At 40.5% G+C, this 20693-nt stretch overlaps 1 protein-coding gene across 1 annotated transcript in view; it reads left to right on the top strand.

Moving 5' to 3' along the window:
- The first annotated feature begins 298 nt into the window (after positions 1 to 298).
- The window catches only part of CMTM4 (CKLF like MARVEL transmembrane domain containing 4), a 32568-nt gene continuing 12173 nt past the window's right edge, over positions 299 to 20693 (top strand). Inside the window, exons 1-2 of the mRNA XM_062618245.1 lie at positions 299 to 603; positions 18637 to 18813. Coding sequence (XP_062474229.1) covers positions 418 to 603; positions 18637 to 18813 — 363 coding nt within the window. The 5' untranslated portion in view covers positions 299 to 417. The remainder of the gene's footprint in view (positions 604 to 18636; positions 18814 to 20693) is intronic.

Below are 20693 nucleotides of genomic sequence, written 5' to 3' on the forward strand. Positions count from 1 at the left end.
GCCCCGGTCGGACCGGAGTGGAGCGGAGCGCGGCAGAGCTGCTTCTGCTGGGACAAGAGTGCGGAGCGAACCGCGGGGTGCGGGCGACGACGGCGTCCCGGTGCCTGCCTCAGCTCCAGCCCTGTCCGGACGCGCTGCGGCTGGCCGGGGCACGGCGGCTCCTTCGAGCCCCTGTGCGGGGAGAGTGCGCCCCCGAGCGGCGGGGCGCAGGAAGCTCTCCTCCTCGCATCGCACCATGCTGCCCTCGCTGTCCCCGCACCGCTGCGCCTGACGCGGGGACGGGGACGGGGATGGGGATGGGGATGGCCATGCAGCCGGCGCTCCGCTAGGCAAGCGCGGCGAGGCTCGGCGCGGGCCGGAGCTCCGCGGCCATTCCCTCAGCAGCGCGGCGGCACCGGCCCCTGCCCCACCGGTACCATGAGGAACGGCGATGACTTGGAGGGCTTCGATGGCGAGGCGTCCAGCACCTCCATGATCTCGGGGACCAGCAGTCCCTACCAGCCCACTACGGAGCCCGTCAGCCAGCGCCGGGGGCTCGGCGGCCTCCGCTGCGACCTGGACTACCTGCGGGGCACCCTCGGCAAGATCAAGCTGGCCGAGGTGGTAGGTACCACGGGCGGGGAGTGGGCCTGGGGCGCCCGGTGGAGCTTCTTCCCCCGCACCGGTAAGGGCGGGGAGCAGAGGAAAGGCTCCCGCGGCGGTGGGGCCGTGCCGCTCGCCTGCCGGCGAGGTGCGTACCTGCGGGTGCGGCGCTGGCCGCGGCCCAACGTCCTCCATTTCAGGCGGCCGGGAGCGCGGTGTCACCGCCGGGTGCGAGGGGCCGGGTCGGCCCCATGCCGGGAGTGGGGGGCGGTTCGGCCCGGGCTGCCCTCCCGGCTCCCGCCGTGCCGCCCCGCTGCCGGGTTTGTGGGGTCTCGAGGTCGGCCCGGGCTTGCCAGGTCAGGTGGTGCGGCTTCCCCTTGCAGCGGGAAACGGCCCGGGTCAGGCCTCCATTACGGTGGGTTTTGCAGGGGCGTTCCGCTGTGTCGGTGGGGTTTAGGAGCGTATTTCGCCTCAGCGTGTGTGCCAGGGCCTGCCCGTGCCTGTGGTCACGGGTGTTCGGAGAACTCCATCACTACAGCGTCTGTGGAGCTTAAAAAGAAAAAGCCAACTGACCAGTTTTAGTGTTTACTGTGGGTTCACGTCGATGATTTACCGTAGAGGCGTTGGAGAGTGGCGCGGCTGTGGCTGGAGGTGCCCCGGTGCCTGGTGTGTGCGGGGTCCCTGCTGCTGCCCCGCGGTGGAGCTCCGCGATGGGTCCACCCCTTGGGCTGCTCTGGCCTGCACAGCGGTGGCTTGTGTTGAAGCGCACAGAGGAGAGGAAAAGAGCCTCTGGGGAAAAACAGAATACAACAGAACAACCCCGAACCCGTGTTTTTCTGTTCTGAAACAGGCTGTGAGCTGTATTTGTTAATGTACTTTGAACAGCTAAACTGCTGAGTTCTATGAAGTGGTGCAAGTCATGGAGCATCACAGAAGATAAATGTGTGTAGTGACACCTAAGGGTTTTCTTCGTTCTTGTTCTGGTGATGATGATGATGCTTGTTCTCATCGATCCATTTTCTAAGTCACTGTGATGCTAACATATTTTTAATCAACAGATGTATCTTTCAGGCTATTTTAAAATGGGTGTTTCATGAAAATGCCAGTAAGTTTGAAATAAATTTTTAAGTAGTTTCTCACGGAGTGCTACAGATTGTTTTCCCTTAAAACGGGTGAGTTCTTTGAGGACGGAAACATTTTGGTATTTCTTATGTTTAAGTTCAGCATTTAAAATCGCTACTGGTTAGTACAAGACAAAGGTTGCACGTAAAGGTTTCATGTAAAATGCATTCACAGTATCCTAGGTTCAGCAGTGACACAAGTTCATAGAAGGCTGTGATGATGAATATGTGATGATTTTTTTATGAATACCCAGTAAAATCCAGTGTTTGGAAGTGCCATTTGGTTCCTTCTCATCTCCTTAGTGTAGAATGGAATCTGAGGTCTGCAAGTGGTAGCAATGAGTGTGTTACCTGAGTAGTCTTAACAACAGGGGATAGCTGTACAGGGAATAGCTGTACTTGTGTTATGTGTTTTCAGGATTGAAGCCAAAGAATCTGCATCATTGTGCAACATCTACCTGTCTTGGAACTGTTAAAAATTGCCCATGTGGTAGAAATCCTGGGGTGGTGCTGCCTAATGTGGTGAAATAATCTGCCCTCAGGATTTTTGTTTCTGCTCTGCTGCTGATCCTTTCAGTAGTACACTGATAATTGTGGCAAGTCACATTAAAAGCTTGTAATTAAAATGAGTGATTATGGATGATGAGTAAGTAAATCCTTTATTGTTAAACTGTGATTTGCTTGGAATGAGTTCCAAAGAATGTGGAGTACACCTCTTAAGTTTTTAAGCATTGCAAAGAGTCATGGGGGAAACCCACACTGTACTGGGGTTACAGGTACAGGAGTTTTCTTGTCTGTTGAACAAAGATATTGCTATTTCCAGGACATTGATAGAAAGGTGTATGATTGCATGTTAGTATCTTCAGGGGAGCTGAGTAGTGTTTTGTGCCTTATTAAAAAGGGGGATCTGAGCTGTTGCCTGTGGTTTTTATGGAGCGTATGAATCCAGTAGGCCAGAAGCTAATATGAATTAAAAGCTAACAGAAATTAAATTAGCTAGTATTAGGTGGAAGCCTGTATATCATCCTGGCACATTTAGCTTCTGCATAGTTGTACTCGAAAGAAGCTCCAGTTCATGGTAATGACTGGTACAGCAGGCTGCTGAATTTTGCAAGCCAATGGAAAACTGAGCAATTTAGGAAAAGAAAGAACACATTCTGGAGTGTACTTAATTTGCTTATTTGCCAGGTATCATTATTTAAATTATCATGTTTAATAATATCTTTACAAAAGTACTGTAGGCACTAAAATGTGTCAAAGGCCATAGTATAGAGATCTAGCTCGTAAAACCAAGGAGGAACTCATTTGTTGCACCCCTTATTGCACACAAGAAAACAAAGACAAGTACCTATTTAGATATAAGGTCTCTAAATATATTCTAGTAAAAAGAGTGCTACAGGAAAAATTGCAAGGTCTGTGCTCATGTAGCATCAGGATTTGTCTTAAAATACATACATGATTGGCAGACAAAAGTATCAGCTCAAGACAAACATTGCTGTTTATTCTAATCTTCAGTTGAAGGACTTCCTGCAAATTAGTTCCTAGTGCTGTGTGTGATGATTGTGTGAACTGATGTGGCTTAAAAGGATCTTCTCAATGCCCATTCAAATTCAAAGGACCAGGGAACATGAAAAAAAAAAAACCAAACCATGTAACTGAAAAAGCGATTGTAGAGCTTTATTATTTTTTGTGGTAGATTTGTCTTTATTCAGAATATTGTCACAGGAATTATTACAAGAGGGAAAGCAGTATGACATTTTTTGCATGTGGTAATTAAAGTGCTGCTACAGGGGAGAATAGTTTTAACTCATATTTATTAACATTTCAAGAAAATATACCCTAAATTGCCCTTTAAAGGGGCACTGATCTAATACATGAATTGTTATCATAACCAATTAATGTGTAGTATTGGGCAGCTTATTTGTGAGTCTTAGTTTAGTTTTCTTTCCCTGGACTCCCAGAAGAAGTTGCATAACAGTATGGGTTTTTGTTATTTTTAAGTTGGGTATGCAAACTAATAAAACTACGTTTTACTACTTAGGGCTTCTTATTCATATTCATGGTTAAATTGAACAGTTATGTAGTACATATGTCTGCCTGCTAATGGTCAATAATATCAATATGAAGAACAGCAAGGAAGTACTAAAAAGGCCCTGTATGGAGCAGCTTAGTGTTGAACTGATTTTCCGCTTTTTGGAAGTTGTAGGTAAGTGACCTTTTCGGAAAGTAGCTCTTTCGCCTGTGAATTACTGTTCTTTTGAAAAAGTTGTCTGTGTGTTAGTTTGGATCTCTGAGGGAACATCTGCTGAAACCGGGGCTGCAGCTGTACTCCTCTTTAAGGAAGAATCTCAAAGGAAGGAACATGGTGCATGTTGGGTTGTATCAGCAAAGGAGTGTTCTGGGCTGCTGGGGTGGCTGGGACACCTTGATAGTATATCAGGCAGTTGGCAAGTAGGCGGTATAGGAGGGAAGGTTGTACAGTACTGTGGAGCTGTCATGTTTGCTGTTGTGCCTTTTTATAATGAGGGTTTGAACTTGAAAGCCAGTATGTGTGTGTACTAACCAAAGAAATGCTTTTCCTTTGGGAAGTTGAAATCTATGTGGAAATTGTCTCAGCTGACTTCCTAGCATTTAGATGGAGCAGTACCTTGCCTTATGGCACATGTGAAAGATCAGATAGCCGCCCTTGGAGACCAGAGCTGAAAAGCTCATTAGAGTTTATTTTCATTACTCTTTGGCATGATTCTGTGTTTCTCATGCTTTCAGGGGCTTTAATGCTTCCCATGGAGATTATTGTACAATAATCAGATATCCCTGGAAAACTTTTCTATGGACATCATCAAATGATTTGTTTCACTTCAGTGCTTTTTTCCCTCATTCCCTTGAATTTCTTATGGAGAGTCTCTCCTTTTTGAGTGTCCTTGCTGAAGGAAGGTGTTTACTAAGTGAGGAATCGGGGGGGGGGGGGCATTGCTGTCATCCTGAAGAGACAGGCTGGTGCAGGTACCACCTCTTTGCTGGAAATAGTTTCTCTTTAGATGAGATTGCTTGCTTTTTTTTTGCCCTGACTACTTTTCTCTTCAGCTTTTCTCAGTGCATTATTATTTTTTCTAGATTGTTATAATTCTGCACCTTCAAGGCTCTTATTATCTTTGAAGTTGGGTATAGATGTGTATTTCCTGCTGAAATTCCCATGGTGAGTCGTGACTGCTTGTTCTCTGTTTTTCTTTTTCTTTGGAAACTGTGGCTTCTTGTGAGCAGTTCATGGGGCCTCCAGGTGAGTGGGAAGAAAACAGAGCAGGAACGTACTGGGAGCCCTGTTGGTTCTCACCTGATGCCAGGTTTTCACAGGCAATTTATTTAGAGTAACATCTCTCACCTCTAACATCTTATGTGAAAATTGTTCCTGATCAGTTCTTGTGATACTGGTGGTAGACAGGAGTGGTTTTAACTGGAGCAGTAAGATCACAGAGCAACCTTCGGATAGAAGGAGCAAGTGTTGGAAAAACCTTACTGTGTGCTAGTTTAAAAGCAGATGGCATTTGTGGTGATTAGTGACAGCCTCTGTGGATCAAACAGCTCTAGACTTTCTTTGTGTCTATTCCAAATGCTACAAAAATCCATCAGAGATTCCTTTTAAAGAAGGTAATACTTCTGCTTGGGAGGTCTCTGAGCTACAAGTTGCTGATGACTGTACTGGGAAGCATCACTGTGTGTTTACTCTCATCATCTTCTCTATAGCATATGCTATTGCCCATTAGTGGAGGCAAGATTTTGAGAGAAATGAAATCTGGTGGGAATAGCAGTTCATATGTTCACAATTTTCAGAATAAAAAGTTCCATCTTCATTGGTGGAGAGTAGCTGAGTGTTGGAAAAAGTTGTTTTGTGGCTTACTGTCATTACATGTTTCCAGATCCAGAAATTGATTAAGGCCAAGAATACAGTAAAATGCATTGCTATCAGAATCTACTGTAATGAGGAAAACAAAATTCAGAAAGCCTGTAATACACACCTACATGGCTAATAAGACTGTTGAGAATTCCCATTAAGAAGTTAAGAGTAATAACATTTATGTTCCATAAAGTAAGGTAACTGCTAACTGTTAGAATCCAGTTGGTAACTGTCATGAGGTGTTCAGGTATCTCATATTGAGTTATTGCTGCCTTCTTCTTCAGCTCAGCATCTCACTGTGTTCACAGTCCAGTGTGTCACATCTTATATGTTTAACTTCCCCACTCCTTTCTCCCTGGGTCTCTTTGCAGTACTCCTGTGCAGCTGCACAGCAGCATGACTCCTCTTCTGCTGTGTTTGCAGCAGTGTGACTCCTCATCTGCAAACTTTCGTGTTGGAGTGAGGAGCTGATGCTTTCCAGATAGTTGTCATTCTGTAAACCGTAGAAGTTACCAGTTGGACACTGAATGTGATGTGAAGAAATTGATAGTTACTGTAAAGTTCATTTTTATGTAAATGGGGTGTTAACTAAGCTACAGGAAACTAGACTGTACCTAGCAGAGGTCAGTGGTGGACGTTCTCTGCCTGGTAAGGTCATTCCGCAGTGGTCAGGTTATCCTTACTGTCCTGGGTTCCGCAGGAAACCATTTATAGTGGTGAGCATAGCTGCCTTCCAAGCAGTTGACTCCGGGTGTGCTGACCCCTGTGGAACCCAGGACACTTACGTAAAGCATTCAGTGGTCTCAGTGAGAAGCAGAGACCACTACAGGAGCCACCTGGGCTTTCTAAGGCAGCTTTGGTGTCACAGGGAGCCCCGTAGCTGATGGCTTTTGCCAGAAGTGATAGTTTCATCATAAAGTTAGCTTTTGTTTATCTGTTCTGCACTTCAGAGGTACAGTAACCTTCGTTTCTGGTGTGAACTTAATTCTGGCAAATTTATGGCTATTTGTCCTAGTGTTAACATTGCCACTTTCCATAAGTGCTTCTTACTCCTTCATGCACTTCAAAGCAGCTGTCTGTGCTTAGCCAGCCTTCATGTTCCTGCACAACAAAGACAAAATTGTTTTGCGCTCTACTAGTAAGAAGGGCTCTGTAGTCTTGGTACTGTCCAGCAGCTCATCTGACTGGGGTGATCGCTTCTCAGTAGGCACAATCCACGTAGTAGGTGACACACATTTTAGTGTGTATGAAATGCCACTTTTCAAGCCTCAGCTGGAGATAACTCTCCTGTTACATCCTAGGATTGCATATATTAATTTAATAATTTATAATCAATCTGTGATAAACTGTATCATCTCTATTTATTCTTATTTCCAAACAGTAATGTGTGTTTATGTAAAAAATCCTTGTGACTTTGTGTGTTGTATATTGAGCTTTGTTTCTCAGTGGTGTTTGTAAGCTGCTTGTTCAGAAGATGTTATAAATGACAGTGGAGACTGGTGATCTTTGACATCTGGTCTTAGAAAAAAACTTGCAATACTGTATTTAAAGGATTGAGTGTGTAGTACACAGATACGCTTAAGAAGCCCTCTTTAGGTAAAGCATGTTTCTTCAGTGTGTCAGATTCCTGATTTCTCTTTGGAAAGATTTTTCTTTAAAGGTTGTAGATCTGCATTGCTGTGTGGTGGTATTTTTATACTGACATTCACCACAGAGGGAAGAATGATGAAATAACTCTGTTTAGCCTTGCTTTCCATTGTTTCTGTGTGCAGTTAAAGAAAGGACTGTGGTTGTCTTCCCACACAAAGGTGAACAGGTTTTGGTCTCTTTCATGGTGTCTCTTAGCTACCATCTGGCCATGGCTGTGTTCTTCTGTGAGTAAACAGTGTTATGTATTTCTCTCCTAGATGGTGAGTAGTTTTAACTTCTGCTTTCAGAAGAAATGTCTATAATTTCTGTGATAAGGATGGTAATATCTTTTCTTGATGAGCCTCCCTGGTTATTTAATTATTATCTTGCGATAAGAAGCCAAGGAGGACTAGACATTTAAGAGGTGTTATTCTTGTAACATCATGAGTATAGGAGGAACTTCGTATTTCTGATGTATCATTTTGTCCCGTCAGCTTGCACACCTTGTCATGCTGTGCTCAAAATTGCATTTCAGAAATACCTGCCTTGCTTCAAGACCTCAATGAATCATTTTGTACTGAAATTTTATATGCAAGAGGACTAGACATACAATTAATAGACGTCTTAATAGCGCGTTACCTGCTGTTGCTCTGCAGTGGTAGTACTCACTACTTCTAGATTAGAGCTGGATTAAAATGTCTTTACATTCTGAATTTTATTTTTATTTTTTAAATAATTCTCAGATGGTTTATGTAGTCAGTTGCTTCAAAACCATGGAAGTGATGTTCGGGTTTCTCTGAAACTTACACCATTAGCTCTTCCAAATATGGGAGGAGGAAAGCAAAAGCTGGATAACACTAACCCTATGTAGACTAGGTGTAAGGATGTACAACCATGAGTAGAGGAAAGATGGGTCAAAAATATTATGTGCAAAGAGGTGGGCTCTTCCACTGAGCTGAGAAACCCACACACGGTATGCAGCAGCTGGAATCAAGTAATGCAGTCTTTGCTGTGACAGATCTCAAGCACTGTTTTATGTAATACATTTCCAGGGTGAAATTGCTCCCTCTGCAGTATGGTACTGGAATGGCATGATGCCTGAAGTGCGGTTTCAAGTAAGCAGAGTAACGTAATGTTTTAATCTGTCTGTATGCAGGTTAAATTGATATTTAATGCCTTAGCTTGTGGGAGAATATGATGCATTTTTACCCAAACAACTGTCTTCAGCATTGTCTGCAATTAAACTTTTTTTAATATGTAACTTGATATTCAGGTGTTGATGCTTGGATAATGTATTGTTCGAGGCACTTCTTTACATTTTCTTCTTGTATGTATGTTCACAGTGTGTTTAGCTTGCAGATGAGCTGAACTTGTCTGTGATAGTTCCCTTCATTACAGCATAGCTTAAAAGCACAGCAGCCATATGCCCCGTATGTAAAAACATGTCCTGTGCTTGGATCTGGTGGTAGTGATAATTCTGCTGTAGCTTTCATTTAAGCTAAACATTGAAGCTAAACAATTTTAAAATGCTGTAAATTTACTAGTGCTACAGCACTGTTTGTAACAGTTCTGTCATCTTTATGTGACCTTATTTTATGAATTGACTACAAGCATTCAGTTCTGCAAGTGTTTAATAGCCTTCAATAACTGGTCTTATGAAATTATTTTCATGCTAGGAACTGATATTGACACTTCAGTGTTGTGAACAAATTAATTAGTGATTAGTTGTTGCATTTAATGCTTAGAAACTTCATATCTAATAGAATCATAGAACAGTTAGGGTTGGAAAAGACCATAACATCATTAAGTTTCGACCCTGCTACCATGGGCAGACAGCTCACACTAAACCATGTCACCCAACGCTCTCTCCAACCTGGTGTTGAACACCGCCAGGGATGGAGCATTCACAACAATGTAGAGGACATCTTTAATTAAGCATTCATATCTTTTACTGTTCAGAATAAGTGCTCTTCCAGAATTCCAGGATAGTGTCGTAAGTCTTTGGGATGTTCAGTATGTTTAGTTCATGGCAGTACAGTAAGAATAGTGATAGCGAAGGTGAAGATGGTGTTACCAGAGCCTTATGGCTTGTGTGTTGTTAACAACATTTTATAGTCCTCTGTTTGCAGTGTGCCAAGTTTGTTTGCAGTCTTCAGGCAGATCTGCTCTTGAGTAGGTGGATTTGCAGTTATGCAATGGAAGTCTGTGGGCTCTTTTCTATTTTGGATGAGATACTACTGTATAAGGCTTTTAAGTCCAAACAGCAAGCTGGGCTTGAAGGTTTCATGCATTCCCCAGTACAGCTGGCAGTGCTCTTTAATGTTCTGGCCTACATCTATTTTTTTAATGTTCTGTTTTACCAGTATGTCTAGACTCTTTTTGCCTTTTAAGGCATGGCATTTAAGGGCGCCTTCAGATTGCAATCTTGAGAACGTTGGGATCGCAAGGGCAGTTTGCACCATTTCCTTTAGACAAAAACAAACCCAAAAAACTTTAATGGATTCCTTAGGTCTACTTTAAGTTCTTGATTGTTTTCTCATTAAAATTCCTTTCTTGCTTTAGTATTTGTGGGATGTTTGATGTTTAGTCATAATTGGGATTAAATGGGGTTTTAAAGGCTAGAGCGTAATTCTGATAGTCTTAAAATAGAACTTTCACTTTTTAAAATAGCTGAACAGGCTAGTTAAACAAGAGGCTGTGCAGATCAAATACTTGACAAATTTTATGAGGGCACCTTTACTTCTTAAAACCAACTAATTTATCCTACTGTATGTTACAGATTTACAGTACTCTGGATGCTCTTTTGAGTAGCCAGGTTTCTAACATGGATTGGCCTATGTATGTGGATGGGCACACAAAGCAAGGTCAAAAGTGAAGCTTTTTCTCTTTTCAAGAGCTGAGTAGAGAATTATCCCAAGTGAAGCAATAGCCATATTTGTTTTTGTTCTGTTTTTTTTTTATTTTTATTTAAAAGTCGTACAAACACAGTCTCAGTAACTTGCTGTGTTCCAGCAGAAAGCATGTGTCTGTGTACCATACAGAACATGTGTGTGCAGCCTGAGGACAAAAATATGGTAACTTTTTCCATTTAGTTTAAATAGCAAAGGTGAGAGAAGTTATGAGTTCTTACGGCTTGATTTACTAGAAAGTCCTAGGAAACGGACTGGAAAGGATACTGTACCCTTGCTGGAAGGTTGGGGATGGGAAGCTGGACCTTATACTGAGAGACACCTCCCTGGACATGCTCTCTTGCATGTCTCATCCTGCACAGTTCTTATTACTAACAAACTACTAAATGCTGATACAAGACTAATGACCTTTAGTGACACTATTAAATTAGTCTTTAAGATAAAATAAGAATTACCAATAATTCTTAAGGATGCTGTGTTGTATCTTACCCTGCCTTGGTGACTGAAAGTGAGGGTTATTAAACTTGAACTCAGCTGTTAAGCTAGACCTTCCCCCCCCCCCCCCATTTCCTGTAGGCAGTTTTTAATTTGTGTTACTATTGCAGTAAAGCCTGCATGAGCAGGATTAATGGAAAAATATTTTATTGTCCCACCCTTCTGCTCTCCACTATGTGTAGTTGCTGAGGAAGATGCAAAGGAGTCAGTGCATACAAAATTATATTTATGGCAGCACTGAAGAAATATGTAATATTTTTCTGACCTGTTTTTCCCTATTTTGTCTAAGAACATGGCATGCAAAATGCTAATCAAATTCTGACAAAACTGGGCTTGAAGAAGCTTATTTGAGTAGTTTCACTGTTTAAGAATTTCTTTTATGTGCATGATTTAATTATGGTTTTTACCAGACTCCAGAGCACTATTCTAAAGTCTGTGGACATATTGCAGTGGTTAGACAACAAGAGTCCCTTTGCCTTGTGGTGTGTCCCTCTGCTCCTCTGGTGTAGGCATGGGTATGCTTCGTCTTACTGGTTTGTGTCCATTCCCTGAAGCAGTGGGCACAGTTCAGTGTTCTGTGTGTACAGAAGAAGCCTTTGCATTTAGGAGCTGTTTATTTCACTAAGTTGCATAGGAATTAAGCAACTAATACAGCATATAAATGGGAAAGTTAGAAATGTATAACTCTCTGTTGGGATTTTGTTCGTTATTGTCTTGCAGGACCTGTTGCTTATGAAAATATTTTGAGTTCTCATATACATGAAATGTAGTTTCTGGGGACAGGAGGCACAGGTTCCTGTGGAAAGAAATTAGTGGGAGAAACTGGTTAAATTTTTCATGTTTTGTTTGCTGCTGTTTAAAATGTGGCTCTCTGTGATCTTAAGATGAATGTTTCGAAAGGATGGGGTTAGTACAAAACTTAATGGGCTTTTTTTATGGGACGGGTGGCATGTTACATTCCTTTTTTGTCTAATCTGGAAGGTATGTTTGAACCTGACTGAGGTTTCTGTAAGGAAATGTAATATGCCTATGCCAAATTCCTCATTGCAGTGTGTCTTGGCTTTGGATTCTTTTCAGTGGTTCTTTTGGGTCATCTGCTTGGTTGGATAAAACCTGAAATATTCCTAAATAATAGTGGGTTTTTTTGGTTGTTATTTGTTTGCTTGTTTGTGGTGTGTGTTTGTTTTGTTAGGAACATGGTTGTGTTTTCATTGGGTGTGTAAAAAGCCCCTTAAATTATTTATGTGTAACAGGAAGAACTATGTTTATTTTTTCTTTCAAAAAACCTCAAACCATAAAATACTTCCATACTGTAAACCACTATTTGTTTAATGGCATCTGAACCAGCATTAGTTTTGCATTTATCTAAAAGATAAGAATGTTTGTTGAAGAGGTGTGTTCAAGCCATAAGCAAACACTGCACTGATGCATAGTTAACAGGAAATAGGTCACTTCTTCTTGCCTGCAGCTTGCTTTATGTTGCAGACTCTGATTACGTTCTCTTTGAAAATGGATGCAGTTCTTTTTCAGCCAGTTGAGAATCTCTTCTGCTCCTTTTAGTTCAGTCCAGTTCATTCTACTTTTTTTTTTTGTAGAGTAAGTGTTAGTTTTGGAGTACTTAGGTTTTTGAAGCAACTGTTATTCAGTTGTTAATGTTGAGTGTTCATTGCCTCATTCTTAAGTATGATCCTTTCTCATAATATGCCTTCAAAATGTTTCTGGCCTCAGAAATATGTTCTGTAATTAGAATTGGTCTTTTGCCTAAGTTGAGAAAGGGAAATAAATCAGCAGTAGCTGAATCTTTCAAGGATTACAGAAACCTGCTGGAGGTGGCAGAACAGCAGCTGATTTAATACAGATTCACAATATTTAATGCACTGAAGTCTTGCCATGTTGTAGCCAAACATGAACTAAGAAATAATGAAAACTTGAGGACTGCAGCTACATGTAAACACCTGGAGGTGCAGTGAAGATCTGAAATGTCAGTATTCTGCTGCTGTTTCTATTGTCAGCACCAGAACCAAATCAGAGTTGAATTTGGAGCTCTGATTGAGTTTCTCTGGATTTGTGCAGTGTTATATTTTGTGCTGTTAGAGCACAATTCAGTTTAATCAGGGTGCTGAATCACTGGTACTGCTTAAGCTGCCCTGTCTGGTGAATGCCCTTTTCCTGATTTTTTTTTTTTTTTTTTTTTTTTTTTAATGAGAAAAGTTCAGTTGCCAGAGCTAATAACACATTTCTTTTGGTCTTGAGGATGCAGACTGGGAACAAGCGGGAAATCAGTCATTCTTCTGTGTAGGGTAAAAGATGGTTTCCTGCTGGAGAAGCAGAACTGTGTTCAAGCCATATGATCCCAAATATTCGGATCTGTGCCAGCTGTTTTAGATGTGGGAAATGCATGTGCTTTGCAAGGAATGAGACCCACTTGGTTTCATACATTAAGTTAGGACTGCTGGGCCAAGTAAATGAGAACAATAAATCTAGATTTTAGTTCAAGAAAGTTAAATGTCTTCAGATACTTTAAGTGGTGTAAAAGCAATTTATTTCTTCTCTATTTTGCGCATATGTATCCTGCTGTACCATTAATTTAAACAGTGTGGATGTAAAAATGCCTCGGTAGTGTGACATTCTTACTGAAATTCTGTGGATAGAAAAAATGCTGACCATCTTGTGGTTTTTTGGAAAGCATGCGTAATTATGTCATTTAACCACACAATAAGGCTTTCTGTGGTAACATTTTAGATAAACAGGAAAACTCATTTTTTACTTTGTTTTCATTGCAGAGCTGTTTTTTATTTTTAGTGCTAAGTTGTTTGATTATTTTCTTCAAAAATAAAACACAACATACTCTGACAGGAAAAATACACCATTAGCAACCTTCTAAAAGCTCTCTTTCAGCATTGGTGCTTGTCATAGCACATTTTCCCCATTTGGGGAAATACGGTGTTTTATGTCTGACCTGCCAGTGTTGCCAAGAAATTGATGTAAAAATAAGCCATTTACATAGCCCTAAGGCAGATGATTTCTTCATTAAGGGCCCTTCTCCAGGGGAATTTACAGGAAAGTTGAGATGAATACTATAATGGTAGGAGGATAATGTGGTTAAATTAAAGGACATTGGATCCCAGTATAGAGGCTCTCTTTCAGGACTTAAATGGCCCTAAATTGTGACTGCATCATCCCCTTCCAGTGAGGGTGTGCTTTACTCTGAATGGAGCCTTCAGTTGGGGTTCAGTGCTACCCTCACACTGTACCTTAGCAGTCCTGAAAGTCCCAAACAGTAACAGTGGGTAACAGTTTGCCAGTTTATTCAAGACAAAACACACAAAACATCAATATTGGGAAATAACATCTCATGCTTAATCCTCTACTTGGAGTTCTGTTTTTTTCTTTTTTTCTTGTGCGTTTGCATCGTGTGGTGGTAGGAGATGAGGGAGGAAGGGCAGGGCAAATTTGCTCCATTTACTTCATTTACAAGGCAAACTCCACCTGTCACAGAATTAGAGCTGTATTGCACGCATTGGGTTGCAAGCCTGGGCAGACTCAGACCTTTGCGTAGCTTATCCTGAAGCTCATTCTTGTTGGTCCTTTTTTTGTTGACCAGACTCTTGTATGTCCTTTGTCCAAGAAGAAGGTGGCTTTGCAGGCAGCCTAGGTTGGCTCTGCATGAACCCAAGCATTGAGTAGAATAAGCCGATGTTTCCAGCATGACAGAGTTATGTATCCACTGCAAAATCCTCCATGCTTACTTCAAGAAGAGTGGAAGTAAAAGGGAAACCAAAAGCAACTGTGAAAGATAGTAATAAAAGAGAATTATACAGAGCTTGAGGCATAGGAGGAATTTGGGTAGAATAGAAAACTCTCCAAAGTACCCAGTTCAGAGAAAAACAGGTGAAAAGGTTTGTTTTATCCAATAGAGGAAACTTGGTCTATTGACTATGCCTGAGAAAGCTGTAGCTGTGTTGTTGGAGGGAGAGAGCAGTAATTCATGTAAAAGAAGATCTCCTTCACGTTCAACTTCTCATTTTTATGAAGTATAGAAGCCTTGAAACTTCTGCTTGTGGAAAAACTCCTCAAAACTCCTCACCCTAAATTATGAGGTGTGACTTGAAAGCCAGGGTCACTTCCTGCACTGAAAAAGTGGCAGCATGTGTTTTGTTGGCCAAAACTTGTGCTCCGATACGATGTCCTGTAACTGCAGCCATTGGAGGCAGACACAGGCCCAGAAAATCCAGTCTCATGTTTTTCCAAGGTAGCACTGGTGACTTGTGTTACAAAGCAAGGGCAAAGGTTTATCAGCTGGGAAGTTTGAGTTTTCTCTGCTGCCGCTTTGTGCTGTAATCACCTGGGGCAGTGTGAGCCTGCACCCTCAAGTGGTGTCTGGATGGAGCATGGATCCTTGCTAGGGGTGTTGGAGTGTCTTTGTTCTCTTTTCTTCCCCAGAGAGCACGTACAGTCAATGTGGTAAGACAAGGCACCAGTTTTTATTTTGGACGTGTGGTGTGGCAGAGGGAATTGTGTAGGAAGTGACTTTTTGCATCTTTGAGCCTCAGTAAGTTGTGAGCTGCATGTAGATTAGCTAATTCAGTAGGCAGTGAAGGGTAGAAGACAGGCAGTGGAGATAAACATAGGTTAGAAAGATGTTTTCATTATAATTACAGAGCTCTGTGAGAGGAGAAAATGGTTAGTGCTAAACCTGCATTGAAGTCCCTCAGAAAATAAGCTGGGGTAGCTGGGATCAAGACTGACTTCTGCTCTCTGCAGTTTGCAGTGGGACACTCTGGGGGCACGCTTATGATTGTATCAGTTTACTTAATGGCCACATCAATCAAGTGGTATTTTTGGTAGCAGAGTTGTATTAATTCACTACTGGATGAACCGGTAGTGGTTCATCATGTGCCTTGGCAAGCTGATTTGTCTCATGTCTCTTGTTAGAGCATTTACACAACCCTTCTAAGTAATTTAGCTGAGTCAGTCATGGGTTTGATTCTATAATGTATTCTGTGTTCATTTCATACGTTCAGAGTAGTTTGCTGTATTTATTAGAAAGAAACTTAGAGTAGAGTGCCCAGTGAAAGCAGCATTAGTGTGCTTTTATGGAAGAGTCACATAACTTGTAGTTAATTGGAAGGATGCTTCTGGCAAGTTCATAAATGTGTAGGAGGGCAAGATTACCCTGATGCTTCAAAGAAAATATTTTTTATTAAAGACTGAGATTTCTGTCATATTTATGAAAAAGAAAGCTTGTGTGGGAGGATAGTGCTTTCTGGTGCGGTGGTGAATTCGGATTTTATTTTTTGTCATAGTCATTGTGAAACAAATAACGGGCAGTTAACAGAAAGGTATTAGCTGTAGCACTGGCAGAATGGGTGATCTTTGAGAAGGGTGAAATACATTTTTATTGCAGGAGAAACAGTAGCACAGTTGGAATCTTACTTGAAGTACAAAAGTGTTACAAGTAAATGATATTCATGGGAATGTTCTCCTTTTCCTGTGCCCCAACCAACAAGTGTTCAGGTGTCCCAGTCTGCTCTGTGATGATAATACTCCTGTTGATAGTTATCGTGTGTATTCCCAAAACACAGCCTCCACTTTGTGGCTGAAGCAATTGAGGTTTTCTCCCAGTCTTTCTGATAAATGTATCAATAGATCTGGGCTGTCCCAACCTAGACCACTGTGCACTAATGCCACCACATTAGTTAAACTGATGGCACATCTTTGCCTGCCTTTAGAATGGTTTGGGTTATTAAGTCAAACTTAAATGTTCACACCTTTTTTTTTTTTTTTAATCAGAGTGTGAAAGGTGTCACAGGCAAATGTATTTTGTAATTCCTTAAGCAATAAAATGAAGTCTTAAGGTAGAATTGCTCTGAAGTTGATTAACTGTTCTGAGCTCAAGAATGTATAAATAACATACAATGATTAGAATTCACTTCTTCAAGTGACTCTTCAGCACCTAATTTATTTCTAATCCTGTATGTAAGAAAATCTTTCATCTGTTTTGAGCTTTGACTGCTAAGATGGGTACCTCAGCCTTGCAGAAGCAATGCTGTCTGGTATGGAGAAGAGTCAGTGGAAGATGTTTATCAGCAAAACAGCAGAGACTCTGTATGCCAAGTAGCAGTTGTCCAGAGTAGTGATTGCCAGAGCTTCTGGCTCCTTCAGCCTACTGCTAATGGCACAATTCAGAGCTGTTTGTGTTTTCATAAAATAAACCTAATATTGTTTGGGCTTGTGCTCCAGTATTTTTAGAGAATATTACAGAAACCATTGCTTTTAAAATAATAAAAATTTTAAGTGTCATATCAAAAATTGTGGCAAGAACAGTGGAGACTTTATTGGAACATCTAAAAGGTAAAGTTTTGCCAGTTATCATTTTGCATTAGATGATATTGATCGTGCTTGAAATAGCTAAGGTTTCTTTTTTTGAGCTTTACGAAAAACAATGACTTTTATGTTCTCTTAAAGAGACTGTGCAAAGTGAACTATGGGAGACTTTCTACGCAATTGTGAGATTTTTGATAAAAACTATTTTGGTTTGTTTTAATTTCTTTTAAAATTAGCTGCTGTATTCTGAAGTCTGTAGTGAATGAAGCACGTGGGTATTGTCCTCAGAATAACTGCTAATGTCAAAATGGTAACATCTTTCAAAATCCTCTTTCTTCATTTTGCTTCTTCTGTTGCAGAAGACAAAGACAAATCAATAGATGAAGCATAAAAAGTGCTGGAAGAAAGCATTATTGAAATTGGCAAAGAAGGATTTAGAAATTGATTTGTATTGTGGCTTCTGTCAATCTTTTAAACTTGGGTTTTGTTTGCACAAAGCCTTCAAATTGGGGAATATTTGGCTGTGAGGAGGCTGTCATCTTCAAATTGAAGCGACTTACTACAGTCACAGTAGAATTTTGTGGCAGAGCAAAAAAAGTGAATTATTTCTGAAAAATGTAAGTGGGTGGGTAGGGGGGTGGTTGTCTTGAAAACTGAAGCAAAACACTCTTAAGGCCTTTCTTGCTTGCTGTGAACATTAAAAATACCCAATAAAACCAAACTGTCCATGCTACTGTTTTTCTTTTACCAGTTACATTTAAAGAAGATTTCTTTGAAATACAGTCTTAGATATGTAAGTTGTATACACTGTGGTAGCTAATCAGTGGTATCTAGGTGGTAGCTGTCAGTGGTAGCTAATATTGGTATATAATTTTTATATATTTTAGTTTCCTCCATTGGGCAGACTAAGAATGGTGAGATTCACTGATTTATCCTAAACAGTAAATTAAACTTTTTTCTTGCAAAAGTTTGCATTTAACTCTACCGAGATTCTTCAGAATTTAGACTAACAGTTATCTGATTTATATGTATTTGCAGCACCAGGAGTTTGTCCTTCCTCTGTTAGCTGCTGATTTTATTGTCTTACAAAGGAATGATAATATATGCTTTAATATGAAAAACAGTATATTGATGATAAACATGAAAAGGGATTTTTGGAGGCTGGTAGAGATCCTGAATCTATTTTATTTTGAATATATTTAGATCTCAATCTGGTAGTGAAATTTAAATGAGAGCTTGATTTAAATGTCTTTCACAGTCACAGTATATTAATACTATATAGTTGACTTGAGGTTGGCCCAATAGACAAATGCATTCCAAGTTTTGGAATAGCATATAATGAGTGAAAAATGAAATAGAATGTTTAAGGTGCTATTTGCATGTTAAGCCAGTGTCCTGAAGGGGTTTCATGCATTTCTGGGTGTCTCAGTTATTTTGATGTTAGACTGCTTGTAATTTTGCTAAAATATACTTGTTGAATAGGAGATATCCAGAAAGTCTTGCATTAATTTGCTTTTGTTTTTTTTCTCTTTAGACAGTGCCTTGTTATAAACTAAAATCACACATTCCTAAGTGTAAACCGATCATGTTCCCAATGGAAATTTCAGGAATACTTGTGGCTACTTTCAAAATGTGGAAATCTATTTATTTTTTTTTTTTCCCCACTTGTTTTTCTTCTTAGGTTTTGGCACTGATTGCGTTCATCTGCATAGAGACCATCATGGAATGCTCCCCTTGCGAAGGCCTTTATTTCTTTGAATTTGTGAGCTGTAGCGCGTTGGTGGTTACTGGAGTTCTGTTGCTTATGTTCAGTCTAAATCTTCACACAAGAATACCACAGATCAACTGGAATCTTACTGTAAGTTCATGCAGATTCTTACTCTGTTGAAAATAGCTGCAAATCTCTTAAGTTTGGGCTTTGAACTGTACTTTCTACTGCAGTTAAAGATTGTGTATGAGTGTTTTCTATGCTGAATAAAGTAGACATTTTACTTGTATATAATATGAATACTAGCAGCAGAAGGATCTTTGAAATGTGGCAAAATTAAGCAACATTAAATAGAGCTAAAATTGTCTTCGGGTAGACTCTGTTTGGAAGGAAAAACCTCCTGCTAGTGCCAGTAATTACTGTTTGTGGATCAAGTGGGAAAAAATGCAGGCTGTAGTTACTTAACTTTGACAGATGCTGTATTTACAGTAGCCCGTTTTTCTCTCTTAAACTGTTTTTATATTGGGACAGCTGTGCTGCATATATTTTCTTACACAGATTAATACAATTGTTGGGTAGTTGTGTAAAAATTTACGTGTTTTCTGTGAAAATCAGGTGTTTGAATTGCTTACGCATATAAGTATTAAACATATAACGTATTAAACTATAGCTATTAAACATTGACTGGCAATGCTCAATGCATTCTCAAATACTAAAAGTTTTAGGCAGAGAACTGTTGGCAGTGCACATTCCTTTTGTACAAGTCTCTGTTTCCGTGCTGTATTATGAGTTAAACTTTAAGATTGGGTTGCATAAACACAGGTCACAAAATCATTTTAAGTCACTCTAGCAAAAGATCTGTCAGCTTCAAGGGCAATATTTGCATCAGCTTTTTTGGACAGTACACATACATACATGCCCATGTTCTGTTTTATTTTAGAACACTGTTAGAGGTCAGTCCCAGAGGTTTTTAGGCTTCTTTGTGTTTTTTTTTTTTTTTTTTAACTTGTTTTTAGTGTCATTTATTAATGTTTCAATTTGCACATGTGCAGTAGCTGTTTATAAGCCAAAACGACATCAAAAATTAGCGTGAAATACGGAATTAAATGATCTTTGTACCCTGGGCATGCATGATCTATTGAGGAATACTTAGTAGATAGATTAGATGAACTGAGAGCTGTGACTGGGTAACCAGGTGGCATGCAGAACAGAACCAGTGCAGTTACTGGGCTTTCTTGCTTTTGCTGCTTTTGTCTCCATTCTGCCAGTATTGTCACCACTTATCCTGGCAAGTTGAAAAGCAGCAGCTGTTGGGAGAAGGTAGTCTCTGTTTCTGTTGCCAGCTTGTTTTTTTTTTAACAAGCATCACAACAGCCTGATAACAACAATTGAAGACTGTCTTTTTATGCCACACAGTTCTATACTTGCTAGTAGGATTTACAAGAGTGTGAGAACAAGTATGTGTAAGAGCATCAGCATAAAATACATGATGGCTTTGCTGGTGTAATGCGAGTGGTTTCACAGTGAATGCTAGATCTAGCTCATGTTCAAAGTAAGTTAGACAGACGTTCTTATCAAGAGACTGGAGAGTGGTGTGCATGGTGTCCGTGGCTGAGCTGAAGTTGTATCTCTGGAAGGACAGTTTAATGACTTTGCATACCCTTGATTCTGCATGTGTGCATCTTTTGTTCTGTTGTTGAGCCCTGTGACACACTCCTCCTGCATACCAGACACTTTCACAATACGTTGAACATACTTAAGTACAGAATCCTAAATGCAGCTCTCTTCTTTCTCCCCAAATAACACAGTAGATGTCAATGTGTAACTGGCAGGTCCTTTCAGCCACTCTTGACTTCTTACAGTATTCGCGTGGCAAGAGCTGCCACTTTGCAGTGTTACTTGCCTCTGCATAACACTCTGCTAGAGAGGTATTTAGGGAAAAGAGGCGTAAAAATCTAACCAGTTGTGGTATGTTTTTTTTTTGGTTGTTTTTTTTTTTTTTTAATTTTTGGGGTGATGTTTTTGTTGGG

This window comes from Pezoporus occidentalis, unplaced genomic scaffold (assembly GCF_034315485.1).
Source record: "Pezoporus occidentalis ecotype Australia unplaced genomic scaffold, CSIRO_AGI_Poc_V1 ctg20, whole genome shotgun sequence".
NCBI lineage: Eukaryota > Metazoa > Chordata > Aves > Psittaciformes > Psittacidae > Pezoporus > Pezoporus occidentalis.